Raw genomic sequence first — 12,404 nt, 5'->3', positions numbered from 1 at the left:
GTTATAATGTTATGGCTGATCAGTGTATTTACAGTTAGTTGCTTTGAAATTTCCCCATCGGGGGCGATACAAAAATATCATCAGAAAAGAGGAACAACAGCAACCAGCCTCGCAAACAAACATGCATGAAGCAGCCGAACGCAACTGAAATCCGTCTTTTGTCACCAACCGATATCTCAGACAATGTGACACTGATCTGCTCGTTCTCTGCAGTAATTAAACCGACAGCCTGAAAGCTTAACAGGGTTATTTTGGCAACTTGGTACCAGTGAAGCCGCTGATTTCAATGTTCACAAGACATTAACTGGATTGGTTCACCTCCTCCTGTGGGAGCCAGAAGGGGAAAACTCCAAGGAGAACTCAGAATGAATACTTTAAAGAAAGACTAGCATTGAGATTATTGAGTATTTCCTCCAACTCACTCATGTAACATCCGCTGAAATTCAATGTTAACGTCATCTGATTATTTCGCTAAACTCCTGTTTACTGAAGAAGGTGCAAAGAACACTTAAAGCAGCTCAGTCCACCAACAATACCATGAACAGTGTCTCCCTAAAAGCAACTTTAGAACTAGCTTGCAACCGCAGTAACTTGTGATGAGCATTAGCAGCCTTCAAAAAGCTGTCGCTATGAAATTTTCCCATTTTCACTTGAAAACGCGGCCGTGTGAGCAGGGCATCTTTCTCCAGCTAACTAGCTTAGCTTCCTGCTGAATGAGTCATTCATCCGACTGGCCCACAGAGCGCTGACGGCTCGGCTAATGTGTCACACAACACTACAATAATACAGGCACAGTAATAAAACAGGCAAAACTAAGTTTTACAACATGCTTTAACAACCAGTTGGAGACTAAATGTTTAATCTCTGAGATTTACAAGGACTGAAATTGATCTGTCCAGAGTGTACCCTGCCTCTGCCAGTGGCCAGCAGGAACTGGAACCGGCCCTGAACAACCAGCAGCGCAGAAGACGGACAGATGAAGTGTTAGCAGGACCACCGTTGTTCCATAAAGCGCGAGTTAGCGGAGGTTAATCAAGCTGCCGTCAGCCTGAGAAACCTACCATGTCTGAAGCTAACACTGAAGCCCCTCTTCTGCACGCTGAAGTCGGAGGTGAAGGACAGCTCCATCACGTCCCCCGTGGAGTTGAGAGTCAGCCCGCTGGCCGTCGGCCCGCAGAACTTCACCTCGGTGCTGCCCGTGTTCACCACCACCTTGTCGTACATGCAGCCTGGCGCCTCCTCCAGGTCGAAGTCCAGGAAGGAGAGCTGCACGATGAAGCCGGCCGGCGCCTGCATGACCCACTTGCAGACTTGGGAGTTGGGGTACTTGAGGGGGTAGCAGGGCGACGTGAAGTCCCCCTGGGCCTCCGTTAAGACCAGGTTACAGTTTGTGGAGCTGCAGCCCAGCGCTGAGGGGATGACAGACTCGTGTTCAAAAAAAACAAGATCTGCTGGAGCCGGGAGAGGACGAGAACGACAGGGACTACAGGAGGACGGTTCCAGAAACGCCGGGACGGGATGAGACAGGAGGAGGAAACCATCCACTGCCATCAGGTGAAGAGGTAAAAGTCAGGTGAGGCAAGGCAGGAGTCTTCAGGGGGAAAGTCTTCAAGGACAAACTGCTCGGTCAGCAGAGAAGAACATCGTTTACCCAGAGCAGACAGGAAGAGCAAGCAGAGTTCAGAGGTCGTCCTCCAGTTAGTTCGAGCCTCAGCAGCTGATCGGGCGGAACGACGGTCCGCGCTTCAAGACGGCGAGGTTCAGTTCAAACCATGCGTGTTAGTTTCAGCAAGAAGACAAGTTAGAGATCCCCGTTTCAGAGACGAGAAATGCAGTGAAGGTAAACATGCAGTTCAGCGGAATCCCTCTCATCAAAGGAAGCTGTGCGAAAACGGTACCAAGGCTCAGCAGTATAATGCTACGTCGCATTTCGTCGTAACGCCGTTAACTGATCACGCTCGCTAAACAGATCTTTAGACATCATTTGTGAAAATGCTGCTGACTGCTGGGAGTTGCTCCTGACTAATCCTGAAGCAACTCAGTTGTGGAAGCAACAGGATGTTCCACTGAAAGCAGCATTAGCCTGTTTCCACAGCAGATGTGACTGAAATCTGCCTGCTGGAAGAAAAAGCTGCTCTACTTTCTGCTTCATGTTGCTACGTTATCTCAGCAGTTTCTTGAGAGAAGGCGCAAACGTCTAGATTTTAGAGCATCTTCCTCCGATTAACTGAACTCGGTGGGTGAATCATTCAGACTGAACCATCAGTCAAGGAGCTACTTTCTTAAATTGCACATAATTGACGATAAAGCAACAAGGTAAGGACTTCCACTTATTTTCAAAACCAGTAAAAAGTCAAACTCTTGCTTTAAGGTCCGCTGGACAAGCAAAATCCGGATATTCAGTGACCCCGATGAAAGAGAACCTTCACAGAAACGCTTTAAATACTTCTTGTGAAAACTTGTCCATCGAGGTGGATCGGTTCAAAATCTTTCACCCCGAATCCATTTTTTTTTTTTTTTTTTTGACAACAGTGGCAAAGAGGAGCCTTCACTTACAAAGAAATAATAACAGACAAGAGCTGAAATGGAAAGTGGAAAGAATGGTTCGCCTCTCTCGCGCTCCCAGCAACAATGGCCTCCGTTGATCTGGAGCTCGGCTTTCTCCGCAGCCAAAACCACAGCCAACGCACTGGAAACATCAGAAACACCAGTGTGTGTGTGTGTGTGTGTGTGTGTGTGTGTGTGTGTGTGTGTGTGTGTGTGTGTGTGTGTGTGTGTGTGTGTGTGTGCGCGTGCAGCATGTTTTTCTGTCCTGGTAAAGTAAAACACATTTTTCTGCTTCAACACAGTTTCCCACATTCAGAACGTACGGCCTGGCCGTGCCTTGCTCGTGAGCCCGCCGACAGGAACTCCTCAAGCTTTCCAAACGGTGTGAACTTCGGCCCCACGTCTCACCGAGAAGTGCCACAGATCCGGCTTAAGACCCAACAGATTTTCACCTCTGAGCTCCTCTACATTGTGAGACTAAAATAATGATCAGTAAATAGTTCATGGGACCAAGAGAAGCACGTTTTAGGCTTTTGGAGCCAACAGAGGCAAAGAGGGAGCTCTTTTTTAAGAACTTTGAGCCCCTTGGAATGAATCCAAAAGCAGGAAATCAGTTTGTCTTTTGGCACTTCTTGAAATCGCCTTTTTAAAAGCGTTTCTTTCTAAAACAGAGTCACTTTTAAGCTGCAGCTTCGTAGATCTTTTCTACAAAACATTAAAAATGTGAGGAAATACCCACCGGTGTAATTTCCAGTGATTTTTTTCCCCCAGTCTTAACGTTTAACAAGTGGTTGGATGAGAATCTCGAGGCTGTCAGGGACGTTACATATTCACACGAAACACCTGCTATGGGCCCAAACCAGACCACCGACTGGTCCAATCCGTCCAAATGTGTCAAAATTTACTACATAGTTAAAGATTATAAGCTTTTAAAGCATCTTTTCCCTTCTTCCCAACCACATCCATGCTTCCTCTCTGAGGTCTTCATCTCCACTTGACTTCTCTACGTTAAACTTTGACCTCTGCAGTTTATCAACTGGCCACAGACGGCTGCATAGTTTTGGTAACATTAGCAGATATAACATATTTACATTTACTAGCCTGGTTAAAATGATATCGACTGCACGAGGTTCCTGACTGGAAGATGAAGAGTAATAAGGGTTATTTTGTCGTCTTTTGATTTGTCTTCACGATTGAACGATAGAGAGAGAGAGAGAGAGAGAGAGAGAGAAAGTGGATGGTCAGTGAAACCTTTTGCTCCCATTAAAGTTGTTCAGAATGAAATTTCAGGAACATTTGGAAGCAACATCAAAAGGCAGCAAGACCTTACTTTCCTCACTAATGGAGAAACACACACACACACACACACACACACACACACACACACACACACACAAAAAAAAAAGTGTTTTCTCTGTCTCTCAGGAGCGTAGACTTTAGACTCCTTTTGGTCTCACCATCCATCCCACCCCAATTTGTGTGTGTGTGTGTGTGTGTGTGTGTGTGTGTGTGTGTGTGTGTGTGTGTGTGTGTGTGCGTGCCTCACAGTTCCTCCCCCTTGCGAGCCGACTATCGAGTTTCTGCCAGCTCAACCTCACGTTTCTCCTGATCCTCTCATCCGCAGGCCGACTCCGAAAAGCTCTTAGAGCTCTGAAAGCTTCGACCTTCGACCCCCCAGACCGACACAAGCAAACACATCCTCTACAGTAAATATTCAGTGAAAAATATTTGGCTCTCCTGCAGTCCCTCCAGGATTCTGCCGTGTTTTCACACAGCGCCCTCCCCCTCAGTGAGCCTCTAAATGCAATTTTTGGCCTGTCAGGCCAAACAAAAGCAACCGTGATGTTTGACGGTGGTTTAAAATCTGTGGTTTAGTGTTGCACAGTGAGATGGGAGTTCACCGACTTCAGTTTCAACGTTTGTTTGACCGCGGCACCAGTACGACTGCTGCTAACGGCCAGTAGAAATCCAGCAAAAAACAACAACAACAACAACAACAACTGCACAATCATCGAATTAACGGCAACCAGTACGGTTCGGTTTGCACATTCTTCACTGACCGAGCCTTTTCCCTGCAGCATGAACGCCGTGCGCGGTTCGCTCCGCTCATCCCTGGAAGTCACCCGCGGTGAACCCACGCTGAAGTACATTAAAGCCGTCATCGCGTCCGATTCACAATGAAAGCTACAGTCGCACAACGGTTTATGAAACAGCCGCTGCTCGGTGCAGCAGCCTCATAAACCTCTGACCTTCAAAATCACACAGCCGCTAGGAGACTAGCCTTTTACACGGAGCTTATTTTTCCAGCTTCTGCTCAAAAACGAGCTTGTTTTTTCCATGCCCCCCCCCCTTGGAGTTTCTGCTGTCATTCGCTGGAAAGGAGGAAGTCTGCGTACAAAAAGAAGCCTCGTGGAATTTGACCATTTATTTGAAAGTTGCGTTTTCAGTGGCTCCGAACGCCGCTCTCAAGTCACCCGACACCCAAAACGTCACAGAGGCTTTTCGTTGAATCGTCGTCGTGTAAATATGGCCTCACTCAAACAAGCCTGGACTCGAACCGCAGGCTGGGAGGTGGCTACTCCACCATGCCACTCAAAAAAGCTCAGAGAAGAGTGTGTGGCTTAAAATCTGTGTTCTTATCTTCCTATCCAGACGTGCCGGTCAGCGCTCATCAGGAAGCTGCAGCTCCGCCGCCGTCCGACACATTTGACTTGCAAAGCGTGGATTTGCCTCCGACTGCGCCGCGGCTCTGGACTCTCCTCGCTGTGTGTAATGGGGGACAGATGGGGGACGAGCGCAGCCCAGTAATGCAGGGCAGATGCAGGAGTAGTGGGACAGAGGCTGCTTTTACGGCGCCTCCGCGGTTTTCACAGCGTGCGGCGGCAGAGCCGCCACCTCAGCGGCAGATCCTCGGTGGAAGTCAGTTGAAAGACGCTCGCATGAGGAGACGACCTCGAGGTGTCTGAATCAGTCTCGCTGTGGATGGAATCACAGCTTAACTCACCTTTAATTACTTTCTTTGAAAGATTTCTCCCCAAAAAAAAAAAAAAAAAAGAAAGAAAAATTCAACAATGCAGTTTTTAAAGTATATCTTAAGAAATGTTTTTCAAATGTTGTATCTTAGGCCCCGTTTACATGACAAATGCAACTTTTCCGAATCACCGCGACTGTGCATGTGCACCACAGCCAGAGGAAATGGCTTTTCTGTGGTTTCATGACGAAAACAATCAACTGCATCGACTCGTGGCCTGCCGGGCTAGCTCCATCGCTTCCAGCGTTTCAACCGTTTCAGTGTCAACGGACATCGTTTTCAAAACGCTGCGGTGTGAATGCCAAACTTTTCTGAAACTGAAATACAAAGGTCATGTTGTAAGCGAGTCCCAATGGAAAGAAGTGAGCTTTGGTTGAAAGCTGGATTATCTGATTAGCCAAGTGAACTCAAATCTGAGTGAACTTTTTTTTTTTTTTTGGCCTCCACTCAGCATTACAGGTCACGTGTCGAGATTTAAAGTGAATAATAAACTGCTGTGAGTTCTCAGATGGCAGGTTTAACAGACCTGACATTACTCCAAAGAAGAAGAAGAAGAGCTCATCGAAAGGCGAGCGTGAGAGATCTTCTTCTTCTTTGGAGTAATGGCGGGTGGCGACCAACAACTTAGGTGCACAGCGCCACCTACTGTATCTCTTGGTGAATATACTTCAGGTTACATTCTAATCACCTTATTCACTTCAGAGATCAATAAAACCACAACAACATGTATCTCGCGACACTGGGCTGTTGTGGAGGAGTGGCGTGTATGGAGTGAAATTAATGCCAAAACCTCACCAACGCAAAAAATGTGCTGTGGAGCACAACCGAGTCAGTCAGTCGCCCCAGTACAACGCGCCCTGAGCAGCCAACAGGTGAGTTTGTGGTCATTGTTGATGAAAAATTAAATTATCTTCCGTAGGTACATGTAATTTTTGTCACTGCCGGAGCTAACCCATGTTGCGGTGTCAGCAGTGTTAGCTGGTTGCTAGCGTTAGCCACGCGCTCTCTCTTTCCTCCACTTACTTTTGAATTTATATGATAATTGTCCTCACTCATAGGAGATTGACTTTGAGAGTACATTGTAACTGACCTCATGTTAAAAGTCATAATGGGCGTGTGTGTTTTTCAGGGAGACCTGCTGATGAAGTGAACGAAACTCATCCAGACTGAACCTGTCGTTACATCTCGACACACAGAGGTGAAAGCTGCGGAGAACGACAGAATCCAACAGAGAAAAAGGAGGCGGGAGATTGTGACGGCAGTTACTGCAACTGCTACACCTGCACCTCACACACCTGATGGTTATCAAGCTCCACAACAGAACGACACTGTGGAGAATGAGCAGTGTGTCCGTTGTGAACGTATGAATGGTGAAATTAAGTCCTTGTGTGCCGAGATGAACCGCTTGTTTTGTTTATCTTGATTATCAAATCAAATCAGATTTTATTTATATAGCACTTTTCATATTAATAAAAACAACGCAAAGTGCTGAACATTAAAAACTGTCATAAAAACAAAAAGAATAAAAACCGCGCCATCAAACAGTATGCACCACACACACACACTCACACTCACTCTACCATTAATTCGCACAGAACAGAGGTGTGACCAACTTCTGTTTTTCTGTAAATAAAATTGATGGCTAACAGTCTTTCTCTGCTTAATTCTAATATTTATCCTTAACATTTCATAATGTCCAGGACAGGGAAATCTCCTCAGCTGTTACTTGCTCATATGGTGACAAAAACCTGCCCTCTACTTTAATAAGTTAATAAGACTCTGTGAAAATAAATATTGCAGCTCAGTAGCTTTTTATGAAACTTCATTTTATTGGGAAATCCTCTGTGGGTCTGCGCCATTTACCCATGCAATCATGTCAGACCATTTCTTGTTTCAAAGTCTTTTCTGTTTATTACCAACCTTGTGTAGTGCAACGACACTGTTACAGTTACAGTTCAAATAAGGTGCAAAAGTCTTTGTGCAAACAAATATCACTGCAACTATTTAAAGTATGATTAGAATGTGCATAAACAAATAACACTGCAAATAAAATGAAGGAAAACAAAGTGCACCTTGCAGTCCACCGGTGTCCACACAACTAAGTCACAAAACTTTGCAGCCGTCACAAAGATGTGAGTCTACATCTGGCTGTAGTATAACTGTCTCCTTCAAGACAAAATGCCGTCACTGAAGTCCAGACAAAAGTTCGTGCCCTGACAACCATAGCGCCGTGCTGCTGCGATGCTTTGATGGACATTTCACTTCCAGGCAGCCTTTTCCACAACAGGAGCGGTAAGTGAGCCCAACCGGGTCTGAACAGGGTCCAGCTGCTCTCCGTACGGTCTGTCATGTCTCTGTTTCGGTCCATTTTTCCTCGTGTTTGTCTGCCTTGTCGCAGCACAGTACGTGATCATACACGGTAAACATTGTAAACAGCGCCACCTCCTGTTGTGGCATGCAAATTACGCACTGGCAGTTGTGAATAAATCCTAAGTCCTGCGGATGCGAATCAGGAAGGTGCAAAATTACTGCCAAAAGTCACGTGACGGCGGGGAGCCAATTGTTTCTCCAACCCACAGAATTGTTTCCCCAACCCGCAGAATTGTTTCTCCTACCTGCAGAATGGTTTTTTGTACTCGGAAAAAAATAATTAATCTTGAAAGATATTTTAAAGGTGCTGTAGGCAGGATTTTGCTAGTCAATGCTATTTTTTCTGTGTTTTCTTTGGATTAAATGTTAGAGTATCTATTGATAATCCTTTAGGAGTGTAGCATAATTGCACTACCGCGAGGGCGCAGCATTTCTGTCTGTCTCTGTTCTGAGCTGAAAAGGAATCTCGACAGCTCCAGGTATCTTTGACCAATCAGAAGAGCCCATGAGGCTCTAACCGTGATTGGTTGAGGGGCGTTCGTCGCACGTTCTTGTGAGAGGGGCTTAACTTGCGTAAGGGCGTGATGTCAGAGAAAACAGGACAGGATTGGCTGTGCTGGGTTTCAAATCGCCATCTTAGATGGGTCAAATCGCCATCTTGCTTAGGTAAACCTAAGCAAGATGGCGGAGATGCGGAATCCTGCCTACAGCACCTTTAATGGAAGTGCAGTTATATATTTTTTTAATTTGTGGAACGTTTTTTTGATGAACAAACCTAAGTGCATCAGTTGTGAATGACATTTTGCTTTTGCAAAACACACCGAGTTTGCTTGTGAATCATTGGCTGTGAATAAAACACATTTTTTGCGTTGGTGAGGTTTTGGCATTAATTTCACTCCATAGGCGTGAGCGGACCATGAGGAAATATTGGTGAAACTAATGAGTTTTTGGACGATTAAAGCCGTTTTGGGAGCGGCGCTATACACGCCCCATCTGCTAACGGAATATGGATGTCTGCAGCTCGATTTTGGTTCAAAATTTCTCCCGAACCACTGATCAGATCAGAAAACCCTTCTGGGTGAGTATATTGTCCTACCTCATTCTATAAACAACGTGTAAACTGTTTAAACCGAACTTATCCTTTAAGCAGCATGTTGATCCATCGCGGCGCCCTCTGGTGGATTTGAAGCCAAATGCTCATTGCATCAAGGCAGTGACGTTTACACGTTTTCAGAGTATGAATGAACCTCCGCTGTGGTGTCTCCATCACTTCAGAAGAGGAAGAATTTTTGAAAACACTAACAGAGGAAATCCGCATGAGGAAGATCAGTGTTTCACTGTTTTGTTCTCTGGGAGAGGGATTGTGTCCACAGACTGTAAATCAGCGGCTTTTAAGCTCTTCTTCTTCTTTTTGGCCGATAAGGGCAGTGTGTGTGCATGTGTGCACGTGTGTGTGTGTGTGTGTGTGTGTGTGTGTGTGTGTGTGTGTGCACACAGAGGAAGTCCACCCATGCAAATACACCGGTGTTGATAACTAAATGTGGGAAGTGAGTTTCCTCTCGTCTTGTTCCATCCCTCCCTGTTCGCCGCCCCTCATTCCATCTGTCCTTCACAGCTCTTCAGCTCATCTCCACCTTCTCTATTTCCTTCGTGAAGCTCTCGGTTTCCTTTCTCTCTGCATCTTTTCCCCTTCTTCTTTCTCCTCACTTCTCCACCCATCTCCCCCTCTCCTATCTTCCGGCTTTCTCCGTCTTCTTTCTCCACCCGCCCTCCATGACTCTTCCTAAATGTCTCCTTTATCTTCCTTCATCTTCTTCCCTTCCTCCCTCCTCATATTGTCCTCCTCCTCTTCATCCTCTCCTTTTATGGTTGGTGTAACCTTTAATTAAGGAGGCGATTCATTAAGAACAAATTCATATTTACACTGATAACATGGCGAAAGGTCTTTTGAAGGAGAGGACTGCAGGAGGACACTGAAACGAACAACACCGCACTCATTAACGTGAGAATTATCCTCTGTATAGATAATCAATCACCCTTTGTCTCCATTATCTCTCCTTCTGCACTCTTACCCTGACATCTTCCCCTCTTTTGTCCTCTTTAACCTCTTCTCATCCTTTCGCTCAGCGTTTTCACACAAAAGAAAATCAATAACAACGTTGCCTGGTTGCTAATCAGTACATCCACTAGGGGGCAGTGTGAGTTGTTGGATTCATGTGGGACAAAGTTTCTGAACCGAACATCAATGAAACCGGTTAGAATTTGTGTTCCTGGTGGTATTAAAAATGACGACTGAGGGAGTCGACACAAATCATCCGAGGCCCCGTTTACAGGTGAAAACGGAAAACGCTGCATTTTGGGAGTCTGTTTCCATGACAACGCTGCTCTGAGCTCCGCCCCCACTGATTTCTACACACCTGTAAACTCCCTGAAAACAAACTCTCCCTGTGAAGTCCTGCATACAGCGGCGCTGTGTTGACGGAGGATTAGTCGGCTCCAACGCGCACATTTCCATTTAAATGAGCGGCTGGCTTTGGTCGCGCCGAGGCGGCGGCTCGCCACACGTTCAAAGGAATTCATTAGAGATGTTAATATTTTACGCCGCTGATGATATTGTGCTGAACGTTTCTGTGTGTGTTTAAACCTCCGCCCGCCTGTGTTCAATGGATTAAAGCAGGGAAAATCGGAGCGGAGTCAGATTAAACTCATTTTAATTCATTTCAAAGACCTGCGCTTCTTTTTAATGTTCTTTTCTGCTGACAAATTAAGATCTTAAGAGCCAATAAATGGATTTATTGAGTGTATTTAAATGCAGAGGGCTGAGTCAGTCTGTGCCGGGTCAACGTGGAGAGAAAACAGAGACAAAGGGAGATGTTAGAAGTTATTAAGGAAGACAGGAACAGTGGTTTAAAAAGGAAACTGCTGTTCAAAAAAAATAACAGAAAATGAAGAAAAATATGATGACAAGTGTCAGGGAAATGAAAGCAAAGAAAAAAGAGCAAGAGAGGAAGTCAAGACTATAATGAAGAGAAATTAAAGGATCTTAGAGGAAAGAAAAGGTAAAAATATGGAAATAAAGAGAAGAAAGAAGGGAAAAATGTAAGAAAAGACAAAAAAAGGATGAAAAAGAAAATGGAGACAGTGTTGAATGATGGGAAGAATCAATTATAGAAAAAACAAGAAATGAAGAAAAAGTTGTTTTTTTTGAAAAGATGGAAAACAGAGATGAGGTTAAAACGGAAAATTGAGTTCAAGAGGAAAAAATGTAGATGGAAAGTGAAGGATGGAGGGATGGAGTCTCCGAGGTGTAACTCACTACGTCCGCTAAAGTAAAACAGATCATCATTTATGTACCAGGTCCGTAAATCTGTAGGATGTATCCTCCTCTTTGAAGATCTTCTTACAGGCTGAACTCCCAACGAGACGCTCGTGAAGTAGGAGGCAGACGTTTAACCCTTCACGAGCCAATCGCTCGCTTCATCCTGAACAACATGTCAGAGCAGAGTTCAACATCTTCATCTGCCGCATAACTACGAAAACCTGCTGCCGATTAAACAACCGACCCGAATGACTCACGTTCGACCGATTGCAGCCGAACATGATAAAGTTTCTATAAATTGACAGCAGTCAGCAAATTTCCACACTAAATGAGTGGAAATACGACTGTCCAGGCTTTGAAAACACGAGGCGTAAATCTTTCAGAGCTAAAAAAAAGTAAAAGAAAACAGAAAAAAAATGAAAAAGTGAGTAAGTGAAACTTTGAGATCCAACATCTGAGCATGAAAGGCTTAAAATATGGAGCGAGGAGGTTAAAAGTGGCTTCATCACACTGAGGTTTAGTAGAGTATGAAGCTAATTAGTGCCGCAGTGCCGAGTCGGACATCAGCAGTGTGGAAAACACATGAATTCAGATGGAAATGTCTCCAGATTTTAATATTTATCGGGATTCATTCACATGTTTAGGAGCTGAATTAAACATGAAGCCGCAAACGGTTCAGACAGCAGCGTTTTGTTTGTTTATTTGTATTAATTACATAGCTGTGGCTCAAACACTGCTGACGGGGTGTGAGTGTGTGCTTGCTGTGACACAAATTGCAGTTTCAATCCCATTCGTGTGTGTGTGTGTGTTACATAATATTGTGTGTGTGCTTATTTGATTGTGTGTGCGGCAATATGTGCACATGGGCATGTTTGTTTGGTTTATATCTCATATACAGATGCAATTTGCAGGTGTGTGTGTGTGTGTGTGTGTGTGTGTGTGTGTGCGTGTGTTCAGGCTGCCGCCTCACCCTGCTGTTTTATGAGCTGCTGTGTGTGTTTTCCTTGTTTTACAGATGTTGTGAGGACACACATTTCTACAAACAGGGACCTTCTTCTTTTCGGGGGCTTGTAAACCAGAACAAGCAGCAGTAAAGACGAAGGCGTGAGGTTCGCCCCGGGCTGGACTTCAGGCCTC

The 12,404-nt window shown here is 45.1% G+C and overlaps 1 protein-coding gene across 3 annotated transcripts in view; it reads right to left on the bottom strand.

Annotated features, from left to right (window-relative positions):
• adgrg6 (adhesion G protein-coupled receptor G6) overlaps nt 1–12,404 on the bottom strand; it is an 80,988-nt gene that overhangs the window by 45,399 nt on the left and 23,185 nt on the right. For all 3 annotated transcript variants that reach the window (XM_030110406.1, XM_030110407.1, XM_030110408.1), the window contains exon 3: nt 1,062–1,409. In XM_030110406.1, coding sequence (XP_029966266.1) covers nt 1,062–1,409 — 348 coding nt within the window. The remainder of the gene's footprint in view (nt 1–1,061; nt 1,410–12,404) is intronic.

Source organism: Salarias fasciatus, chromosome 15 (genome assembly GCF_902148845.1).
Source record: "Salarias fasciatus chromosome 15, fSalaFa1.1, whole genome shotgun sequence".
Classification (NCBI taxonomy): domain Eukaryota; kingdom Metazoa; phylum Chordata; class Actinopteri; order Blenniiformes; family Blenniidae; genus Salarias; species Salarias fasciatus.
Note: the sequence above shows the minus strand (reverse complement) of the source record. Positions and strands in the feature narration are given on the sequence as shown.